At 41.3% G+C, this 24,813-nt stretch overlaps 1 protein-coding gene across 1 annotated transcript in view; it reads left to right on the top strand.

The window, feature by feature from the left end:
* Positions 1–4,646: 4,646 nt before the first annotated feature.
* Positions 4,647–24,813, top strand: part of TTC12 (tetratricopeptide repeat domain 12) — a 186,269-nt gene continuing 166,102 nt past the window's right edge. The window contains 5 exon segments of the mRNA XM_089673107.1: positions 4,647–4,698; positions 10,584–10,756; positions 13,842–13,860; positions 16,887–16,964; positions 19,258–19,379. Of these exon segments, the coding sequence (XP_089529233.1) occupies positions 4,647–4,698; positions 10,584–10,756; positions 13,842–13,860; positions 16,887–16,964; positions 19,258–19,379 (444 nt within the window).

The following is a 24,813-nucleotide window of genomic DNA, read 5'->3' on the forward strand; positions in this document are numbered from 1 at the left end:
CGGTAGTGTACAGTAAATTAATAAAATCAGGACAGAGTTTAGAGAAGGGTCTCTAAGCTTCATGACGAGGCCTGCGATGAGCAGGAGAGGCCGTCGGGCTGGTTATGCTGGTAGAGCCACCGGCTGGAAGTCTCGGCGGGGTTGCGGGAACCAATCGGCGTCGGCGAGAGCCAGGGCCCTGCCATTCCATATCACTTGGCGTCGGTCCGGATTCCGGAACACCTGGGAGACGCATATTGCTGTACCAATCGGGGAGGTCGATTAGTGGGATATCTAGGGAAGTACAGAAATTAGGCAGATCCTCCGGAACTCGCAGGTAGGCTGTGCGCCCCTGCGCCTGTGCGGAAAGACAAAATGGGAAACGCCACCTATATGATATGTTATGGGAACGGAGTGCATCCAATAGGGGGCGAAGTTCCTGTCTTTGTTGCAGAGTAAGATTGGAGAGATCCTGGAATAAATGTATTTCTGACCCCTGATATAAGAGGCGCCTTCTGTCCCTGGCGCGCCTGAGGATGTCCTCTTTAATTGGGAAGCTGACTAGGCAACATATTACATCTCTCGGGGGATCAGAATCTCTGCCCCTGGGACGGAGTGATCTGTGTGCCCGTTCCAACTCTATAGGTGTGGCCGGTGGGTGACCTAGTAGGTCATTAAAGATCGCCACAACCGTTGTAGAGATGTCGTTCGGTTCCACAGATTCTGGCAAACCACGGAGTCGAATGTTATGTCTGCGTCCACGGTTATCCAAATCCTCTATTTGTCTGTAGAATTCGTGGATATGCGATGCGTGTGAGACTGTTGTCTGCTGTATGTCTGCTATGGCATCTGCATTAGTGCGGTTAGCAATTTCCACTCCCTCCAGCCTTGTGCCCAAGGAAAGCAGGTCATTTCGCAGGTCACTGAGGGCGGTGGTGAGTGTGACTTTAATGTCTGCAGCCACCGCCTGAAGATCTCTGAGAGACACTGCCTGGGAGTCAGAGGAGAGATCATGCTGCGGGACTGCATCTGTGACATTCTCAGTGTCACTACTGTGAGCACAGGCTGCCGTTGAGGAGGGGGGAGGGGGGGAGAGGGGGAAGCTGCATGGGCCCTGTCCCTCTGCTGGGAGCGGAACAGCTCCTGTATATGCCGCGATTGCGGCTGAGTAAGGACCCGTGGGGAACAGGAACCGGGTGTGTTCCGGTCCGTTTTCCCCATGGTTATGTGCCCCTGCCTCACCCGATCCTCTGTGCAGTGTGAGGAGAAGTCTTCGGCAGGCGGGAGCTCCTGGTTTAAGCGGCCATTCCGGACTGCGGCAGACCACGCCCCATATATATTTCTATAGTAAACTAGGTAGTGGCAGCAGCAGTTAACCATGGGACACCCAGGAACAGTCAAAGCAGATTTTTGTATACAGGAATTCAATTCAATACAGAAGAACTTTTGTACAAACAAGTCTATAGCATAAAAATGCTAAACATCAGCTTCCGCCACTAAGATTAGGTCATTTTTTGGCTAACATGCTGCCCACTTATAGGTTCCCCAAAACAAACAGGCAGCACGTGTACCTTTTTTGTTTTCTGGCAGCAGTTATCCTTTTCACACACAGCAGAGACAGTGCTATATAAATAACAACGTTATAACATAAATAACGTAAAATAATAATGTAAAAAAGACAATTTTCTGGAAAAAAACTATATTTTCTACTTTTTGTTATAAAACATATCTGATAAAAAATATTTACATTTCTGCAAAAATTTAGGCCAAAGTGTATTCTGCTACATGTATTTGGTTAAAAAAAATCCAAATAAGTGTATATTATTTGGTCTGTGCAAAAGTTATAGCATCTACAAACTATGGTATTTAAACTAGAATGTACTAGTAATGGTGGTGATCAGCGACTTATAGTGGGACTGTGATAGTGTGGCTGATGCTGGCTGGGAGGTACACTAACATCAATAGTAATACTATTACAGTGATCAGTGCTAATACTGTACACGGTCACTGTACTAATGACACTGGCTGGGATGGGATGAAGGTCTAGGGGCAATCAAAGGGTTAACTGACTAACAATATGTAATGTGTGTAATATGGTCTGATTTTACTTACAGATCTGGCTGTTTTGTCTCTCTGCTTTCAGAGAGAAGAAACAGCCAGATCACTGTTTACTGTACCCAGAGTTCTGTGTTTTTGTAAACACAGAACTCTGTGTCAGTGGACATAGCCGATCAGCTGATTTAAGCCTAAATCATTGGCTGAAATCATCTGCCAAACAAATTCTGTTTCCAATAACAGAAAGAAGGCCAATGACATACGTGTATGTGATCATACCTGCACCTACTAGGCATAGAAATAAAGTGAGCGCTCTTCTAAACAAGCAAGCAGCTAAAAGCACTAGAGGGAATCACAAACACCTCTCAAAGGAACAATAAATATATAAAGTGCAGAGCTAAATCATAAGAATCACAATCTGATCCTAAAAGGTCCTCCGAGTTGAGTCCACCACCATTAGATGACACCTATCCTTCAGGAGAACGGCACCTGCTGATCTTTACATATCAATGCGCGTTTCTATCATTACTTCAATGAGTTCTTCTGGATATGATGTAGTTGTGATATTTTTTGGCTACTATTACATGAATCATCTGAACGAACTTTTCTGAACGAACTTTCGTTTGATGCTTTTCTTATGATTTAGCGCTGCACTTTATAGATTTATTATATCGGCACCTACTGCCCACTTGCAGTATAATTACTGTGAGCGATCGGCAGGTGGTTAATGAGGTCTGTTTACCAGGTAAAATTTGGACCTGAGGGATGGAGGTTTTATCTCACCCAAAGTTCTAGAAAGCCTATAGGCTCCAGGATCTAGACCAAATCTTATGAAGATCTGGGAAAACAAAACAAAAAAATGTTTTCTTCATAACAAACACAAATTCTGGAGCCCCTAGGATTAGGAGAGAAACCTAGGTGACACATACACACCATCCACAATCTTGCCAACCAGTGGGAAAGAGCACATTTTGCGAACATACAGCAGGTACAAGATAAACAATTATCGATTCCTTGCTGGGTCTCGGAACATTTTCTATACATCTTCTGAAATAGCTTTTCTCTAAACTTCTGCTACAGTACCTGATAAGGTTTTAACTTTATTTAGATGTGAGGCTCATTGCCAATGTCATGCTAAATTACTTTACTTAAGCCAGGTAATTCTAGAATAATAATCAAAACATCATTAAAATACATCCGCAAAAACTCTCTCACCAACTGACCCTGAGTAAAGACAGGGTCTCTGTTATACCTTTCTCTGGAACTTCCATAGGTGGTATATACTTACATAATCACGTAAATGTGAAATATTGCATATGTGCAGTATATTTGGATATTTCCATGAAATTACACACTCCTATTCAGGTATCCCTTATACCCATGTCACTGCCGCTACTAGATATAATTGTTCCTCATCTTTTTGTAACCTCCTGGACCCGCAAAAGGTATCCATCTGGTCTCAAATCTCTATGGTGGAACCACCCTTAACAGCTTTGTAAATTTGTTGATGGTATTTGGCCTGTCTAGTTTAGAATTTTTCAACACATACACAATTAGGGCATGTGTTATGCAACATCCCAGTTGCTATCAATTTCCACCATCGCTTGGCAGCCATGTTTTTATAAATCTTCACCTTACTTGCAATGGTAAGCAGATCTTTCAACCACATACAGCGATTCCAAATGGTCCCATGCACTAAAATCTGTTTACAATGCCTCTAATTACATTGAGAAATGGAAAGTGATGCAAAAGCTAACCTCACGTTGTTATCTAACACCAACTGAGCTAGCTAAATTCTACTCTTCTCAATCTATTTCATGCTGGTGAGGGTGTGGTCCTCTGGCAATGTTGATACATATCTTGTGGCCTTGTAAACAGACATGTAGCTCCTGGCAGAAAATTTTCCACCTCTTGGCAGATATCACTGGTATACTAACTGATCCATCCCTGGCCATAGCAATTTTAAAATTTGTAATTGATAGCTACTCTTCACAATTTCATACTGTTGTCACCTATGATCTTCTAGCTGCTAAATGATAACTAGGTTTTGGAAGCAACAGTTGGCTCCCAACCCTTCAGAAGCTATTGAACTGGTTAAAATCCATTTTTGTTTTTGAAAAAATGTTAGCAACCAGGCGTGAAAGATATTTACCCTTTGTTAAGTCATGGCGACCCTGGATTGTCTGGATGTACTGTAATTATGTAACTTCGTAAGTTGTACTGCGACGTTGGATACCGCAACATTGTTGTTATCTTTGTATTGATCTTCCTTTGTTTATTTTGCAATTGCAAAAATACGCAGTACAAATTTGATTGAAAAAAAGTGTTTGGATAGAGTTTGTTCCTGCCTTCGCTAGCTATCAGGTCACTGACTTTCACCCAAGCATGCAACCAATGAAGTCTGAACTGTCATCCACAAGCTAATCCCCGTGAATACTTTTTCAGTTGTTTGAACAATCCCTTTCTTAAATGTGTGAAAAGTCTAACATGCATGGGTTGTGTTTATCTAGCAGGAGAATCTCTATCATATAAACAGTATGGACACAAAACCGTGTGTGTGATGCTCTTGCTGGGATTTTCACATATTTTTTTCATTTCAGAATTCTTTAGAAATGTCTATAGATGCAAAGCTGGACAAGTTTTTGAAAGACATGGATGAAATAGGCAAGTTTTTGTCAATCACACTTTTTTCCAATCTTTTTCTTCAACAAGCTCATTATATATTGTCAAACAATTTCATATTATCCCTGATCATCACCAGCCTGGAAAAACATTTTTCTTTCACAGGTTCAATTACCAAGATGACATTATAAAGATATTAAAGCAGATCTAAACTCATTCACAAAAATGTAACATGTTAGTGTAGTTTTATAAAAGGCATTATTTTTTATATACAGCTTTTATTAAAACTATACTTGGTATTTTGCTAGAAAGGGGCTTGCTCAGACCTTTCCTGTTATGGGGTGACAGCACTCTGTCCTTGTCTCCCACTTGTTCTCCTGCATTGTCACATGTGCTGACAGTGGATACTACACTTACCGACCACTTTATTAGGCATACCTGTTCAATTGCTTGGTAACACAAATTGCTAACCAGCCAATCATATGGTAGCAACTCAATGCATTTAGGCATCTAGATATGGTGAAGACAACTTTCTGAAGTTCAAACCGAGCATCAGAATGGGGAAGAAAGAAGCTTTAAGTGACTTTGAAGGTGGCATGGTTGTTGGTGCCAGACAGGCTGGTCTGAGTATTTAAAAAACTGCTGATCTACTGGGATTTTCACACACAACCATCTGTACGGATGTCAAGATTCATCAGGCCAGGCAACATTTTTCCAATCTTCTATTCTCCAATTTTGGTGAGCCTGTGCAAATTGTAGCCTCCCTTTTTCTGTTCTTAGCTGACAGGAGTGGCACCTGGTGTGGTCTGCTGCTGCTGTAGCCCATCTGCTTCAAGGTTCGAAGGTTCAAATTGCTAATCAGCCAATCACATGGTAGCAACTCAATGTACTTAGGCATGTAAACGTGGTGAAGACGGCTTGCTGAAGTTCTAACTGAGCATCAGAATGGATTTAAGTGACTTTGAACATTACATGGTTGTTGGTACCAGACGGGCTGGTCTGAGTATTTCAAAAACTGTTGCTTTACTGGGATTTTTATCTCTAGGGTTTACAGAGAATGGTCCGAAAAAGAGAAAAGGAGCGGCAGTTGTGTCAACAAAAATGACTTGTTGATGTCAGAGGTCAGAGAATGGGCAGACTGGTTGCTGTGACATGCCTTGTATCAATGGTTCAGCCTGGTGATGGTGTAATGGTGTGGGGGATATTTTCTTGTCACTAGCAATGTGTACTTACTAAAGTGGCCGATGAGAGTATATGCAGATTGGATGCCGTTTGAACAGCATCCAAACCACATGACATATGAAATAACATGTTCTTATGGTGCCTGTATGTATATTTCCAGTGCCATGGAAACACAGATTAAAAAAGAGTCCTGTCCAATTTCTGAGCAGTGCAGTCCAGTGCGGTACAGATTACAGGCTCATTGACTTCTATGGGAACCGCTTCTGAATCGCATATGTCATGAGTTTGTGAACACAATTTCAGGCTGGTTTTCTCTCTTTAAATCCTGAGCTGAACTGGACCCAAACCTCTGAATGACTGCTTTTCAATTTGCACTGAAACGGGAGCTGTCAAGCTGCACTGCACATATGTGAATCAGCACTTAAAGTGACTTTTATCACATTCACTAATTTAAGGGAAAATTCACTAGTAAAGTGAACAGCCTGTTTATTACCTGAAGAATTGCATAAGGTAACTGCAGTGGGTTTTTTTCTGTCTTTTGTTAAAGGGATGCTCTCTCAAGATTTGCGTTAGATCAGAAGTCTCCAAACTTTCTAAAGAAAAAAAGAGACCAGTTATTCAGACTTTGAGGGGCAGTGGGAGTAGAAAATGCCCCAGCATCAGTGGGAGTAAACAATGTCTCAGGCTTGGCACATCTGGTCAGCTGGAGGAGAAATAGTGCCCCATTGTTGGTATTAGTGGGAAAAATAATGCTAAATCCTTGGTGTCATTGGAGGGATTATGCCATGCCCCATCATTGGTGTCAGTGGAAGGAATTGTCAGGGCTGAAGGTATGACCAGAGATGTGTGGACTGACACTAGGAAACTCAGGCTTAGTATAAACAATACAATTTATTAAAGACTAAACAATACATAAACGCAGTGCAAGACTAAACATAAACACAGTGCAAACAAACCAACCCTCCAACAGATAACAATAAGAACAATACTAAACATAGTCGGGCAGGCCGGGTCGGTAGCAAACGGGCAGGCAAGGTACAAGGAGCAGGCAGAAGAGTAGTCAGGAATAGCCGAGGTCGGTACAGGCAGAGTTCGTGCAGAGTCAGGATTCAAGCAGGCAGGATCAGGATACAGGGGCCAAGGGAAACTATACACCAAGGCCCTGACTGCAGGCTTGGCTACTCCTTAAATATACCTCCTGCAATCAGCCTCAGGTGAGGACTTGATTGCAGGACTGAGCTTCTGGCTGCTGAGATCACCCGCTGGCCAGCCCTGGTACTGCAGCCCACATGGCAGGTGAGTCCCACCAGCAGTGGTGAGTCCATTCCTGACAGGAATATTGCCACAACTTTGGTGTTAGTGGGAGGAATAGTGCCCCAAGGGCTGGAAAAAGTCAAGCGAAAGGTCAAGCAATGGGCCACATCTGGCTTATGGGCCACAGTTATGAGACCACTGGTCTAGATGAATGTTATGAAGTGCTTAAGTGCAGCTAAACCTGCCAGCTAATACCACTTTAAAAAGTACAGTCAGCTATGTCATAAGCCTTGTCTGTCCAAGTCAAATCCTTCTAGATAAAGAGGTTTTTGGAAAGAGTACATCATAATGACATGTTGCAATGTAAAATAAATACATTATATAGATTATTGTATTGTGTTTAAGTTACTAGACCCAACCAGTAGTATGAATAGAGTTGGAGATATTATTCTGGAAATACTTGTGTCTACTCAGGACCTCTAAAATAAGACACTATTTCACAGTAGAACACTTCAGTTAGCCAGAGACTTTAGAGGACAGTCAGTCATGCAACACAATCCATTGGGCTTCATAAATGGACAGAAGTACCATAAACATTAACAGGTTTTTCAACTCTGCATTGTTCAATGCTCCTTCTGACGGCAGCCAGGCAGTGTTAGGGGCTTGCCATAAATGCAAGATTGTCAATTGATTAAGACAAAAACAGCTGGATTGAGAACAGTCATTTCATGCTTTTGGGATGCCTTACACCAAGGAGTGGTGGCGTCAGAATGTGACAAAAATAGGATTCAAATGGAAGATAACAACAAAAAGCCAACAAAGGTGGCCCAAGGTTCATTACTGAATACAGCCTTGGTACTCTCCTGAGTCTAACTTTGTTGAAGACCATTGTTATGATGTTAATAAAAAGAGCAGCATGTGAGATATTGAACAAATCAAATTGAGGTTCTGGAAAACATTTTCTGGCAATATGGGCTTGATTTACTAAAGGCAAATAGACTGTTGGCTTTGAAAGGGAAGTTGCACTTTGCAGGGGGATTTTTCCCAGAGCTTAGTGAATGAGGTGAAGCTGCCCTGACTTCTGTAATACAATCATGTGCAATGCTCACTCCCATAGCAGTATGCAGGTAGGGTCCCTATGGCCTTTTCCCATAGTTGTACCACAGCCAGGCATCACAGTTATACCTTTAGCTCAATTAACAGTCTAGTGGTATGCTGTCAAGGTCCTACCTTTTCCCAGAGGTTATGTTACTCCATGTGCTGGCATCCATCTTGGATTTCTGCTGAGCATGATGGGAATCTTTTATGCCTTCAGGTCTCTGAGGCCCATCCCCCAGAGGGGTGTGGCTGAGTACATATAAGCCTGGGATCTGCACATGCTCTTTGCACTTGTGTCTTGTGTCTTTGTCTTGCTACAGCTCTGTGTATACGCTCGTGACTCTTCTGGTATTCTGACTCGGCTTGTGACTAAGACCATTCTCTGTGTTTTCCTTCGATCTGACCTTCCGTTGCTGAACCCGGCCCGTGACCTGTGATTCTCTGTCTACTGTTCTGTACTGTTTTGTCCTGTTGTTGTTGACCCGGCTTGCCTGACTACGCTATTGTCATTCTCACCAGCTACACGCCATTGGCGGCGGCCATTACCGCAGCCAGGGTGTCTCGGGGGCCGCGACCTGGTTCCTGGCTGCGTCAAGTCCATCCCCACCATCAGGGGCCCTGGTGAAGGGCAGCCTGGGATTTAGACTCCGCGCCCTGAGGGACTTCGGTCTGTTGGTGGTGGATGTCGTCAGCCAGTGCGTTACCCTGCCACTAGGCCTACCTGTCCGTTCCACAGCCCTGCCCTGACATATGCTCTTCTAATGCTTTAATGCAGAATTTGAGCGTAGATAGGTTTTGGGTAACTGTGGGATACACCAGTAACTTTAGGAACTTGAAGATGCTAATCTTTCTTCTATTATTCTGAGCAGAGTCCTTGCCCAAATAAATAGTGGACTGAGCTATACCAGGACACCAGGCACAATCTCCCCTTTGAACAACACTGATTCCAGCACAAGAAGGAAGGCAGCAACACACAATTTCAAGGATCTCTCACGCCAGCCTCTACTCACTAATGTCCTTGGATAATTGTAAGCCTCCTTTCAATCTCTTCCAGACACCTCTCCAGTTATACCAAACTGGATGCCTAGATGAAAAGTCCCTGTTAGCTCCAGCAGCTTTTAGTACAAGAAGGAAGGCAGCAACACACAATCTCAAGGATCTCTCAAACCAGCCTGTACTCACTAATGCCCTTGGATATTTGTAAGCCTCCTTTCAATCTCTTCCAGACACCTATCCAGTTATACCAAACTGGATCCCTAGATGAAAAGTCCCTCTGGCAGCTCCGGCAGCTTTTAGCAGAATAGACGCTCCAGCTAGCCTAGCTGGGACCTTGGTGAACAGCAGATCCTCCAGGATGAGACCTCCTCCTAGGAAAAGACACCTCTATTCCAAGTCACAGAGTATTTAAACACTCTCCCAGCCACCATCTGGGCTCATACTTTCCAGGGATTGACCAGGGTTACACAAATCTGCAGCTTCTGATTTGATTCTCCCAGCCCACCATCTTCCAGAGCCTTTCCAGGCAGACATGAGGAAGCAGTCAACCCTACAGCTAGCTAGTCAAACACAGGACAGACAAAATTATTTACATTCAGCTAAACTGGTTACAGCAAGTCAGTAACTAAATTTACCTAACCCAGCCACTGTATAGCAGGATGCTACAAATGTGCAAGCAAAAATGCTGTCTTTTTTATCCCTGCATGCGAATGAGTAATCTTTGCAAAGTGAAATTTCACCACATTCACTAAGCTCTGGGGGAGATTATCTTGCAAAGTGCAGATTCCCTTGCAACATGAAAAGCCTATTTGCATTGAATAAATCATCCCTTATTGGATAGAGATGGATTACATGCATGAAGGTAAAAAGCCTTCAGTGTGCAGCTCCCCTCCCCTGCCCTCCCCCCCCAGTACTTACCTATGACCAATCTCGATCCAGCAATGTACATGGGTGCCTCAGCTCTCCCAGGTTTCTCTCTCCTCATTAGCTGAGGCACAGCAGCGGGAGTCATTGGCTTCCACTGCTGTCAATCACAGCCAGTGCAGAGGGGGAAAGGGGGCGGGACTGAACAATGCTCTGTGTGTCCCCCAGGAGCGAGCAGGCACAAGTGCATTCGGAAAAGGGGAGGAGCCAGAAGAGCTGGCGGGGGACCTCAGAAGAGGAGGATCGGGGCTGCTTTGTGCAAAACCACTACACACAGCAGATAAGAATGTGTTTATTATTTTTTTTAAAATGAACCTTTAGAATCACTTTAAACCTATACTACAAAAATTGCTTGGTGGTCATACAGTACATAAGAGAATACTCTCACTACCAAAAAGAAATCAAAGTATGCCTTTTTTTATTCTGGCAATGCCTACTTTTCATTTAAGTGACTACGTTTAAACATTTTACAGCTGAAATTCTACAAGGCTTAAACTCTGAAGATCCATCTTCTCAGGAAAGTGCTAGTTCAAGAGCAGATCAAAAGCTTGCCTTATTAAAGAAGACTGACGATGAAAATGAAATTAGGACCAAAACTAATAGGACACTTGGTTAGAAGTCTCCAAGTAGCTCATTTGCCGAACTCGTAAGTTTTGAACTCTGTTTCAGCATTGTTTATGTACTATGGATATTTATTCTACCTGAAATACCACAACTAGCCTTGTGTATTGTATTTTGTATTATAACTGAGCACAGATTAGATGGGAAATGCTGCAGAAGGTAAATGAAAATAAGAATATTGGCTGGATCTGCAGCAAAATATCACCAGATGTGTGTTTTTTTGATTGGAGGGCTGGGTTTTGGGGCAAGAAGGAGTTTCCGCCTTGAGCCAGGCATACTACAATATGATGGGCTGGTGACCCAAAGTGGATATATTTCACCATTCAGACATGGATCTGAGTGGGACCTGCAGTCAGTGAGAAATAGTGGACATTATATAGCTCTCTGCTTCCTGTTTGGGCCTACAATCATAGTACCTGGCAAAGGATAGCTTGCAACAGTGACACTCTTTGTGATTCTGAGATGTAATGTGACTAAATGCCAAAATGTGTCAAGAAAGCTGATGCTGGAATATGTGAATCTGTATAGACTATGAAAGGAACGCTTAAGCAGGTTATACACCAAAAGTTTATTTTTTTGTTCAACCCGCTGGTTGAACAAAAAAAAAAAAGAAAAAAGAAGAATGGTTGATCTCCGCATCCACAAAAATGTTGTTAATGCAGACTGTCCCCCACCATGCTATTGTATACTGACAGTGGGGACATCCCCCCTTCCTCCATCAAAATACACAGTCCTGCAAGCACTCATCAAATGCTAGTTTTCCAACAGGACTGTTCAACAGAAGCTAAATCGCTAGACTGGCTTCTGTTGAACAGGCAGACACATATACCAAATTTCAGTACATGTATACCTGGCTTTATTTGTATTTCCCCTCCAGATCAAAGGTTAGCAGTCCACCCCTGCTCCCTGGTTTTTCAAGTTCAGATTGGTGAAATAAACAGTTTGTTTGTTTTTTACCAACATTTAATGTGAAGTCAAAAGAATTTGTATAGACAATATAGATTTCAAAGTAGTGAAACCTAAAGGTGTATGCCGGAACACTCTGGGTGCTGATGGGGGCCATTCCTAACTAACAGAAATATGCCTTAAAAAGTTGCAAACTCACACTATTAGCTCCATTGTTGTCTGACACATTTTGTTTGGGGAATGATGACCATGGGAATGAATGATTGAATGGCAAACATATAGCAGACCTTGCTGGAAACCGACCTTTTGTAAATAGATCCCCTAGTTGTGCCTAAATAGTTTGAGAAGACCCTAAAACTCAATTGCCAATTGTGGCCAATATGGATTTTTTTTTTTTTAAGTGTAAGCTCTTTCAATGTCGAAAATAATGGAAGTTTCTTAAGTGTTCCCAAAATTTAAAGTGTCAGTAACAATAGAGCCCCCAACACTAACCCTCCCCCAAATACAAAAAAAAAAAAAAAAAAAAAAAAAAAACTTGATAGAGTTTTTAACTTTTCCCTACCCTATCAAAAATATTAATTACTAGTTTTACCTTAAAAAAAAAAAAAAAACAATCTAAACACCATGATAGGTTATTTATTTTTTGTTTGCTATGGTATCCTTCTCTTGTGTTTACCCCTTTCTTGGTTCACTACTCTTTCCCCCTTCCCCCTTCTTTTTCTCTCTACTTTCCTCCTTGGTTTCTGTAAGGTTTTAAGCAGATTATCTAACAATGTTTGTTACTAGTTGGGCATTGTGCTTGACTTCTGTAGCATGTTATATTGTTGTGGTATTTCTTCAGAGGCTGTTATGGTCTTCTCTTCAGGAATGTACATATTGTCTCTTTTCTGTATTGACTTTTGTGAAAATAAAGATTTAAAAAAAAAATACACTCTAAGCTAAGTTCCCTAACACCTTGCCCCTAGCGCTAACCTAACATAAACTTTAAACTAATTTCCCTAACCATTGACTCTAACACTTAACATAACCTCTAACCTAAGCTGAGCTAATTGACCCTAACACCTATCATAAACTCTAAAGTAAGCTCCCTAACCATTGACCCTAACACCTAACAATCTCTAAACTAAGCTCCCTAACCATTGACCCTAACACAACCTCTAAACTAAGCTCCCTAACCATTGACCCTAACACAACCTCTAAACTAAGCTCCCTAACCATTAACCCTAACACCTAACATAACTTCTAAACTAAGCTTCCTAACCATTAACCCTAACACCTAACACAACCTGTAAACTAAGCTCGCTAACCATTGACCCTAACACAACCTCTAAACTAAGCTCGCTAACCATTGACCCTAACACAACTTCTAAACTAAGCTCGCTAACCATTGACCCTAACACAACCTCTAAACTAAGCTCCTTAACCATTGACCCTAACACAACCTCTAAACTAAGCTCCCTAACCATTGACCCTAACACCTAACATAACCTCTAAACTAAGCTCCCTAACCATTAACCCTAACATAACCTCTAAACTAAGCTTCCTAACCATTGACCCTAACATAACCTCTAAACTAAGCTCCCTAACCATTGACCCTAACACCTAACATAACCTCTAAACTAAGCTCCCTAACCATTGACCCTAACACAACCTCTAAACTAAGCTCGCTAACCATTGACCCTAACACAACCTCTAAACTAAGCTCCCTAACCATTGACCCTAACACAACCTCTAAACTAAGCTCCCTAACCATTGACCCTAACACCTAACATAACCTCTAAACTAAGCTCCCTAGCCATTGACCCCAACACAACCTCTAAACTAAGCTCCCTAGCCATTGACCCCAACACAACCTCTAAACTAAGCTCGCTAACCATTGACCCTAACACCTAACATAACCTCTAAACTAAGCTCCCTAACACCTAACGTAACCTCTAAACTAAGCTTCCTAACCATTGACCCTAACATAACCTCTAAACTAAGCTCCCCAACCCTAATCTCACATAAACTCTAAAATAATCCCTAACACTTTCAAACCATTTTCTTTAGACTTGCATTATCCTGCATCAGCCATACCAAAGCTCCAAGGCATGATGCTGAAAACAACTGATATGCATTAAATGTACTTTGTATACTGCTTGTATCGTTATTGTGTACACACACACACACACACACACACACACACACACACACACACTTTTTAGAAATCTGAAAAGAGCCAAGGTAAGAACATTTAACATTGGTTTTCGCAAAAAAAAATCAAACTGAATTATGAATGTGTCCTTAATGGAATTATTTAACCACTTCATATATGTGGTGAGAAACATTTCAGTTTTATCATCATAACAATAACATATTGTTTTTAATACTAAACTACCACAAAGACAGTCAAAATGGAGAACACATCACTGCAAAATAGTGGTAGAAAAATGCAAGCTGGATCATTTGATTTAATTGTAGGGGATTGTAGCCACAATCTTTCTTCCGGTAATAAGCAGTGCAGATATTTACAAAATACAGATTAAAAAAATATAATCTTTATACCTTTTGTCTTTTAAAGATTAATTGTATAAATATATAGAATAATCCAAAAAGTGTGATGTTGCTCCTCCCTGTGATTATAAGTATATAAACTGTGCAATCAAACTCATCACGATAAATAAATAATGATATAAATCATAATAAAAATCCCAACAATATCAATAAATTTTTTCAATGAAAAATCAAAACCAAATATCCACGGTTCATAAGTTGTACTTTCTGTTTTTCTTGCAAAGCAACGGTGTACCACCTTCTGTGTTACTATAGGCATGCACACTGTGTATCCACCACCTTTCAGTCCTGCAATCCTTTGTGTTGGTTTTTACTGCATTGGTATTTTCATAAATACACTGATCAGAAAAATTAAAAGAACACTTTTTAATCAGAGTATAGTACCAAGTCGATTAAATTCCTGGGATATTGATCTGGTCAGTTAAGTAGCAGAGGGGGTTGTTAGTCAGTTTCAGATGCTTTGGTGTTTAAGAAATTAACAAGAGGTTCACTAGATGGGCAACAATGAGACAAACCCCAAAATAGGAATGGTTTTACAGGTGGAGGCCACTGACAATTTTTTCCCTACTCATCTTTTCTGACTGATTTTCACTAGTTTTGCATTTGGTTAGGGTCATTGTCACTACTGATAGCATGAGGCAATACCTGGACCCTACAGAGGTTGCACAGGCAGTCCAAGTCCATGATGGCACATCAATACTTGCCATTGCCAGAAGGTTTGCTGTGTCTCCAAGCACAGTCTCAAGAGCATGGAGGAGATTCCAGAATACAGGCAGTTATTCTAGGATAGCTGAACATGGCTGTAGAAGGTCCTTAACTGACCAAATCATTATCCCAGAAGTTTAACCGCTTCCCCACTGCTCTATAGCACAAATACTGCTACAGGGTAGCAGGGCCGGGTCCCAGCTGGAGATTCCCCGCCAACACCCGCCGATTGCCAAAGAACACTGACAGAGGAGAGGTCTGTATGTAAACAATACAGATCTCCCTCCTGTCAGCACCAGCATGCTGCTTTGTTTTGCTGTGCATAGCAAAACAATACAAAGCAGCATGCTTCAACAGTAAATCACACACAGCACACATAGTAAAACAGCACACAGTTAGCCCTTTGATCACCCCAGATGTTAACCCCTTCCTGCCCAATGTCATTAGTACAGTGTCAGTGCTTTTTTTTTTTAGCACTGATCACTGTATTAGTGTCACTGGGGATGTCAGTGGCAGTTAGTGTCAGAATGTCCGCTGCAGTCCCGCTAATTCGCTGATTGCTGCCATTACTAGTATAAAAAAAATAAGCATTCCAGTATATATAGTATACCGCCATTTCTAGATGCTATAACGTTCACGTAAACCTTTTAATTTACATGTATTGGGATTTTTTTTTTAGCAAAGATATGTAACAAAATACATCTCGGCCTAAATTTATGATGAAGTTTGATTTTTAAAATTTTTTTACTGGTTATATTTTATAGCAAAGTGTAAAAAATTTTGTTTTATTTTTCAAAATTATCGGGGTTTTTTTGGTTATAGCACAAAAAAAAAAAAAACAGACGATCAAATACCACCAAAAGAAAGCTCTATTTGTGATTAAAAAAAGAGCATAAATTCCATTTGGGTGCAGCATTGCATGAGCACGCAATTGTCAGTTAAAGTAACGCAGCTCCATATCGTAGAAAATGGCCTGGTCAGGAAGGGGGGGGGGGGGGGGAATAAACCCTCTGGAGGGCAAGTGGTTAATTGACTTGATTAAAAAGTGTTCCTTTAACTTTGTTGAACAGTGCGTATATATATATATATATATATATATATATATATATATATATAGTGGGGTTAGCTCAGGTGGGGGGGGGGGAAATCACCTTCCCTGGGAAAACAGGTAGACCGCACTGCAGGCTCTTAAAACTCTGGTTGTCAGTTTTTATTCACAGGTTTTCAAAAGATATCAGAAACAAACAAAACAGCAAAATAAACCCTTGACATCCAGGCACTAACTAAACATAGAGCTTTCCCTCTCTTACTGGTGAAGGGCTTCTCCCTGTCACCAACAAAACAAAACCATAAGCAAACCTTGTCTCTTGTGGTATAACAATCACTTCCAAGCACAGCTCTCTCAGAATGGTTCTCTGAGTCCCGGGCCACACGAGCGACCTCCTTGCTCCAGCCCTGCTTTATTTATACCACCTGTTGGTGGTCATCAGTGGAGCGCAAACTCTGGTCCGGAAACACCTCTGCCATTGTGGCCCCGAAAACCCAGAGTGGACTCCACCTAAACTTCAAAGTATGACCTCATGCGAGGTGACACATAGGGGTTTATTTACTAAAGCTGGAGAGTCCAAAATCAGACTCCCTTCTGCATAGAAACCAATCAACTTCCAGGTTTCATTGCGAAAGCTTCATTGAACAAGCTGAGGTTAGAAGCTGATTGGTTTCTATGCAGGAGGGAGTCTGATTTTGGACTCTCCAGCTTTAGTAAATAAACCCCACAGCTTCCATCCATCACCTTGCCATTCATACTGTCACAATATATATATATATACATATATATATATATAGTATATCTCCACATACAGTATTTATGCTTTGGAGGAAACGTTATACGTTTATATGCTTATACTCCGAATGATAAACCTTGTAATTTTGCCTGTCTTTGTGCCACAATAAAGCAGTGAATCAACATTAAAGCTTTTATTTTCTACTAGTAGTTTTCCTTGCCCATTTGGAGGAAGATGCAAGGGAGCGTGCTGAAAAACGAAGGGAGAACAAAGCACTTGCAGATGGTAATAGTTACTAATGCTGAAAGTACAGCTAAGATATCACTGCCTTTTTTTGTGTAGAAAACAATTTATTTAAATAAAAAAGATCATAGGAGTTTTAAAGGACAAAATAAAAATGTAAAGCAAGACAACATACAGTGGTGAGTATAGTATGTAAGTACCTTTATGTACATGATTAAATACTTCAGAAGTTCTGATATTTTGGCACACGTGTGAAATGACCCAGGGGATATGTCATATTAAAACTTATGAAATCTATACTCTGAAGCGCAATGAAGAACCAACCGTCAAGATCATTCCATAAAGTGCATTCACTTACAACCAGTAGAACAAATAAGAGAACAGAGATGATGTTTGTTTACTAACTCAACTGACCTTCCCATTACCTCTGTTTTATGAAAAGTGGATTTACCGTCCGTTAAAAGTGATCCTATCTGATCGTTTAGTTTACATTAGCTAAAAGATGCAAAGTGCATCCAAATAAAGGATGTGAAATATCTTAAGTTTGTTTTCTTTAGCTTTAGTAGAAAGTAGAGTAGCAAGGCCTGTCCTCTGCCAGCATGCTGTAGAGAAAGACCTTTGCACTCTGTGTGGAAGCAATGGTCTATCTGCAGAGGTCCAACAGTCAGACCTTTAACTCCACAAACGGCAAAGATCATGTTCCTTGCTGATTGAAGAGCTCTAGTTTTGACTCAGCAGTGGGCATTCTGACACCTGAAGTCTGGCAGTTTCTGCATGTTCAAGGGGTAAACTTACCTTTCCAATGCTCCCTCACTGGCCCCTGCATCTTCTTCTGGTGTGCCAGTTTTCGACCATCTTCATTGTCCGACGTAGGATTATGTCACTCCTGCACATACACAGGAGACCATCATTCTAATACACAGCGACTGGCCCCCATTGTAAGTTGAGTTGGACATGCACAGCTCAGTTTACAGTGCTGGAGAAATAAAATGCCCCTACCTGAGAAAGGAACTTGACTGGAACTCAATTCCTCTTTAAATATTCTCTGTAGCCTGAGGAGGTCCAGGCCTATTTTTCTCTATGACTTTTGAAGAACATAAGTGGAGCTTTCAGTGGTTGTAAAGACTGCTGAAGGTTTTTTACCTTCATGCATTCTATGCATGAAGGTAAAAAAATCTTCTGTGTACAGTAGACACCACAACACCCCCCCCAATACTTACCTAAGCCCCATTGCGTTGTGCACGAGAGCTTCAGCTCTCTGGGGTCTCTCCCTCCTTATTGGCTGAGGATTGGTAAATCACGGTCAGTGCGCCAATGAGGAGAGAGAGGGGGTGGGGCTGAGTCACGCTCTGTGTGTAAATTGGGATGAAGAGTGAGACTGCTTGGGTATCCCCCATAGCAAGCTGCTTGCTCTGGGGGCACTTGGCAGGAGGAAGGGGCCATGAGCGCTGGCGGGGGACCTAAGAGGAGGAGGATCTGGGTTGCTCTGTGCAAAACCATTGCACAGAGCAGGTAAGTATTTTTTTTTTTTTATTGCCTTTAATATCACTTTAGGTAAGAATTTGTATATTTATTCTTAATTCAGTATAACTGTACAGACTCGCTTCTGAAATATTTTACAAGAAAGCTTAGCCAGAGAGGTTTTGATGAGGTAGGCTAAAAGGATCCAAAAATCCTTCCACCAAACTAGTGCAAATATATAAAATATATATTTATACTGAATCTGGTAGGACGAGGTCACCTAATGTTCAATAGTTTCATATGTGTCAATTGCCTGCCTTCAAGTTCTGAGTGTGCACAGCAGCAATCAAAAATGTTGTTCAACTAAAAGACTGTTATTTGATGCTTTTATATTCTCTTGGAAGATGTGAAACTGTGAGGTTGATTTACTAAAATTGTAGAGTGAAGAACATGTTGCAGCTGTGCATGGTAGCCAATCAGCTTATTTAATTAAGCGTTGACAAAAAAAAATGGAAGCTGACTTGTTTCTATGCAGAGCTGCACCAGATTTTGCACTCTCCAGTTTTAATAAATCAACTCCTAATTGTAACCCAGTCAGTTGACAATGACAACAGCTGTCAGACTTTAGTTGATTCAGTAAAGCTAAATAAAGGGGGATTGGCAAATCATTCTTATATTAGACCACACAATTATAATGCTGCAAAATTCCATACTCTGGTTCTTGTACAATTTCAGTTGTACCTGCTGTTCTTTGTACCTGAAAGCTTTGCCATTCGCAGCCATTAGTGGTTTCAAGACTTTCCATGAGATCATTTTGTAACTTCTTTGGAAAACCTTCACTCTTCTATTATACATGTTCATCTACTTTTCACAGCTCTAAATGATCGGGGAAATAAAGCATATACAAAAGGTGACTATGAAACAGCAATTCAGCAGTACAGTGAAGGTCTAGAGAAGATGAGAGATATGATAGTCTTGTATACTAACAGAGCTCAGGTATGTAGACTTAATGGAAATATAAAAATACTTCGATTAGTATCTAACATTACATGTTTACATTTATCAACAATGAATACTAGATGGTTTAACCTTCTGAATTCTGGATGTGTTGAGATATTAAGGTTGATTTACTAAAAGGCAAATAAGCTGTTCACATTGCAAAGAAATGTTCCCTTAGGCAGGCCATACATTATGCATTTTTGCTTGTTTCCCCTATTACATATTCAGTGTTGATGGGGGTCTCTCTCTATTGTATTCTGACAGCACTCAATGCTCACTGCTGGAGGCTATAGCTGTTACCAGTGATCGAATGAAACAAACCCAACAGGCTGGATGTACTGAAGTCAACTGATAGATCGACTTCATTAGAATCAGCTTGCCTAAGGATGGATTGAACTTTGTCCAGTTCCCACCAAACTTTGTGAAGCTGAACTATCTTCCATTATCCAATTAAATGCAAGCACAAATTATTGTTTTTAATTATCCTTGCATGTGATTGGATATTTCTTGTAAAGTTGAATTTCACTATTAAGGGAAAATTCCCTTGAAAAGTGAAAAGCCTATTTGACTTTAGTAAATCAAACATGTTATCTGAATAGGCATAGTGCAGATCTTCTAGGCCTTCTAGTTATGGTGCCATCTTATAACAATGTGGTTCATCCCTGTTGTATCATGTGACTGTAAGCACTGTTCATTTGGTCTTTATTTCCTGCCATATCTTACCATTATTTATACCATGTATTCCAGCTGTTACCCATTGGCCTTACTGTCTGTGTCATAGCCACCATAAATAAACAGAAATCAATGTCACAACCAATAAATACACAAAAAAAATACCGTCCCCCTCCCACTCATAAACAAACTTTGACTCCGGTTAAAGTGTAGGACTTCTGGTCTTGCAATGAGTGCAGAACAGATATGATGACATCAGAATCAGAAGAAGGGCAGCAATAAGAATGGTCGGAGATCAGATTCAGTGGGCTGGTTGTCACATCCTGACCAGAGTTGGGCTTTAAAAAGAGTGCATTGCATAAAAAGTGCACTTATCAGTCCTGCATGGAGTTCTCTCTCCTAAAATATCTCACCTTCCCCCAACCCCAGATGAATACTTACAATATTTTCAGATAAGCTGCCTGCCCTAATATTGACATACCTCTATCTCCATATGGAGACGTTTTGGTAGACTGAATGTAACATGGTAGGAAGTGTTAAGTGTATTATGATAAATGGTGCTATGTGTATTGTTTATGCCTGGTGTATTAGAGTTGTAGGTTGGAGTTTGGAGCACTGAATGTTTTTGATGTACAGAGTGGAGCAGGGCCAGGGCAAGGGTTGAGCAGGAGGGACAGCTGCCCTGGGTGCAGCAGTGTACTGTAGGCATGGGGGCCCCATATGGTGAGCACATTGTGCTTACAAGGCGGACATGAGTAGTGACAGAGGCATCACCACTCCTGTCAGCCCAGCACTGGAAATGGCGAAGACAGGAGGAGAGAATCGAGAAAATCAAGAGGAGGTGCAGGCTGTGCTCCCACTCTCACTCCTCCTTCCTGCCATTGCAGCGCTCCATTGTCATCTTTGCCCTGGGCACTGGACAATCTTGTGCCGGCACTGTAGTGGAGTATGCTGAGTAGATGTGATAGGTGCTGGCTAGTTCCTGCCCAGCCTGTCTGTATGATCTCAGCTTACTCCTGTCTCTTAAAATGTGCTCTCCAAAGCTTGATTGAAGATTGAAGGACCCAACCACATGTCAACACAAGTTATATTGTACATTGAAGGGATATTATACTTCTGAATAAGGGCCGACACACGCTGCTGATTGCTAATGTCCACTTTCTGTAAACCTTCCCACTTCAGTTTTATCCAGTGTCTATCAGGTTGAGATATCTTCATTACACTGCATGTAGCGGCTGAAAGGTTTATCGTTATGTGACTGCACTTATAAAAAACCACACATTTTGTCTTGCTTGCTATTGACCATCTACACTTGGGACATCACTTTTTATATTTGATGGACCCTTGTTCTATTGAGATACCCCTGTAATCCAGTACAGAATTTCAGTATACTTTGACTCTGCACACAGCGACCTGTAGTAGTACAGATACTGTATATCAGATTCACCAAATGGGAAGCCTGTGACCTGAGATGACTACTATTCAGCATGGGTGGCATGTTTATCTTGTGAAGGAAACCTATGCTGAGGAAAATATGAAGGCTGCAATTGCAGACATCTGCTTCTGAAAATGCTGGTGGTTTGGCTTCCATGCTTATTCAATGGCTTCAGTATTTTTTGACCCTTAGACACAGACTAAGCATACAAATAAGTGCTTCTTACTTTGCTTTTACTGCACTAACTACATCCAAATTCCAAATCAGTGACTCTACTTGAATGAGGAAGGAGGAGCACCCGATGTCCAAAATAATGTAGCTCTTTGTGGGAGGCTGCAATCTTTTATTGAAAGTCTAAAAATGTGCAGGTTGAGCCAACGTATTTTGGCAGAATTTCCTCTCCCTTCTTCAAGGCTGTTGGTATGTGTTTGTGGATGTAGGTGGACTACAAAGTGGGTCCTAAATTTTGGGTTGTAGTTCTGCAAAGAGCTGGCTTTATGTAGCCTCTGCATCAGTACTTCTTCCATCAAGAGTTGCATTATTTCGGACACCGTGGATGCCTCCCTTATCATCTGAGTAGTGTCTATCCTGAAACGATGACCCTGTCATACCAGTAAGGTAGTAATCCCAACCTCCAAAGGGGGACAAGCACCACCATTCACTCATAGAACCACCTGATAAATACCAGTGACCTTTATAAAGCAGTCCTGCGTGGTCTCCAGCTAAGACAAATTAGTGACTCGGAGAGTATTGAAGTCAAAGAATCATCCATGGTTGCCAGACAGTTGTAATTTTTAAGAAAATGTTAATTACCAATTTATGCTTCTATTGGGATGCTGGGTGGGTTGAGCCCCACTGAAACATCACTTATTAATACATACTTGAACCCATTATCTTTATGTGAAAACCTGCAGCAGCTTTCTTTTTTTTTTGGGGGGGGGGGTGGGGGGATAATGTTATGTAAGTCATATCAGTCCAGCTTTAAGTATTAACTGAACTAACACTCTGTAAATTTTCACTGAATCTGGACTAATGTCTATGAGTGCCTTTGATTTTAGGAGACATGTTCCTAACTGGTGGAATCAGTTGTATGAAAGTGCTTGATGGAAATGGTGGAATGTCATTTCATTTGGATTCTAGTCATTTTCTCTACTAAACAGCTGTAAAGAAGGTCAAATCTGCAGTTGCTCATCAGGATTTCAAAGCCATCTGTAAATAGGATCTGGGGTTAGTAGAGATTGCGAGTGTAAAATGCTAATAGATTTCTCTTGTGTCAATTCTGATATGTAGTGGCTGTTGAACAGACACGCTCCACATAGCATGCACTTTATCTTATCTACACAATATCAGGCTTTAAAAACCCATCATCCATAGATTTATTACACGAGCATTCCTTAGACACTGATACAAGATGTGCACTGGGCCTTAATGGTTCTGCATCAAGTATAGATGGTGTTCCTTTATATCTGCAGACAGCCATCCCATGTGTTTCGATGTTACTCTTCTCTCTGAGATCCATAGTCAATATTATATATTTGATAATATCTTGCCGTTAGCATCTACTTCTATTATTTATGCGTTGTCCTTGAAAAAGTGTCTCTGCAAGGCTAATTTATCCTTGAGTTTTTATTATAGTAAAGTATATAAATCAAGTCTGGTTCGATCTGATATGTTTCAAAAAATGTCCAGTATTATGGATGCTTGGACAGTGATGTTTATTTGTGGATTACTTATTTGGTCTTGCATCTTGTTTTATACTAAAATATTAATAAATCTTAATTTATCATGTTCAGTGGTAATATTCATATCTTGTAGGAGCCCTGAAGGCAAAAAAAAAAGAAAACACATACTTTATAAATGTATAAAGTAACAGAGGTTATGTACTTGTACATTGGATATAAAAAGTATTTTTTGTTTATAGCGCAAAAAAAACAAAAAACAAAAACAAAGGTGATCAAATACCACCAAAAGAAAGCTCTATTTGTGGGAAAAAATTACATACATTTCATTTATGTACAGCATTGCATGACCATGCAATTGTCAATTAAAATAACGCAGCGCCGTATCGCAGAAAATGACTTGGTCAGGAAGGGAGGTAAATCTTTCAGAAGTCAAGTGGTTAAGTCATGTGCAACAAAGATGTGAGCATATCAGCTCAGACTTCACTCTGACTTTGCTGATTACATGCAGGACCTGGGTTTTATTGGAAGTCAAACAGACAAGTGCAACTGTCGAGGATAGGAATAGTAGTGGTCAAAAAACTAATTGTGGGTTTAGCCAACAATTTTTTTGTAGAATTCTCCTTTAAGAGGGGCGTGGTGGGGGAGATGTGCTCTATGCCCACATATTTTTGCTAATAAACGTCCCTCATTCCCATCTCAGAAAGTTGGGAGGTATGGTATTATGAAGCCAAGACTATTAAAATTTAAGTTTTTTTTAGTACAAAGTGGTCTTGCTTTGTCATTGGCAAGTATATATGATTATGCTTCATTCTCTCTGTTTCTGGTGAGTGAATCGTGGTGGTGGATTGCACTGAAAAGTTGCACCATTGGGAATAGTTAACCAAGTTTGAAGCAAATTCGATTGGACTGTCCTTTTGTATATCAACTTCTAATATTATATGTGGACTGATTACATTTAATATTTATCATTTATTATACTTATTTAATCACCATGAATTAATGTGGTTTTATTTATTTCATTTGCATTCAGCACTTTAGTCACTATATAGGTGTAAGGGACCACCTGACAGCACCTCTAGCAACCCACTGGTCAGGCTTCCCCGGAGAGTGGAGTCTAAGTTCCAGGGCACTTGTTTACCAGGGCCCCTGATGGTGGGGATGGACTTGGAGCGCTCCGAGACCAGGTCGCGACTACCGGGTATACCCACCAGTGGTAGAGGAGTCCGCCAGAGGCTCCCGCAGGGTAAGAGTCTGATGTGAGGGGACGGGGGGGTCCCAGTGAGATGGATGAGCTAAAGCTAGGTCAGACAAGCCGAGTCGGTAGCCGGGGGGGTCGGTGCGGTACAAAGCAGCAGGCAAAGAATGGTCGGGTCACACGCCAGGTCAGTAACAGGAGATCAGATCTATATAGGGACATTCAGGAGCGAGGTCAGGCAAGCCAAGGGTCAGGACAGGAGAAGGCAGCAAAAGTCAGACATTCCGGGTCAATAGTACTCACAATCACAGGTTTCAGGGAACATGAATCACAGGAAGACCATTCGGCAACCAGTGACAGCACAGGGGGATTTAAATATCGCGCCCTGCGCTGTCATCGGTGCCAGGCGCACACCCGCGAACGCCAGTGTGCATGCATGAACTTCGT

This window comes from Staurois parvus, unplaced genomic scaffold (genome assembly GCF_062004578.1).
Source record: "Staurois parvus isolate SC_StPar_1 unplaced genomic scaffold, SC_StPar_1.0 ptg000135l, whole genome shotgun sequence".
In the NCBI taxonomy this organism is placed as follows: domain Eukaryota; kingdom Metazoa; phylum Chordata; class Amphibia; order Anura; family Ranidae; genus Staurois; species Staurois parvus.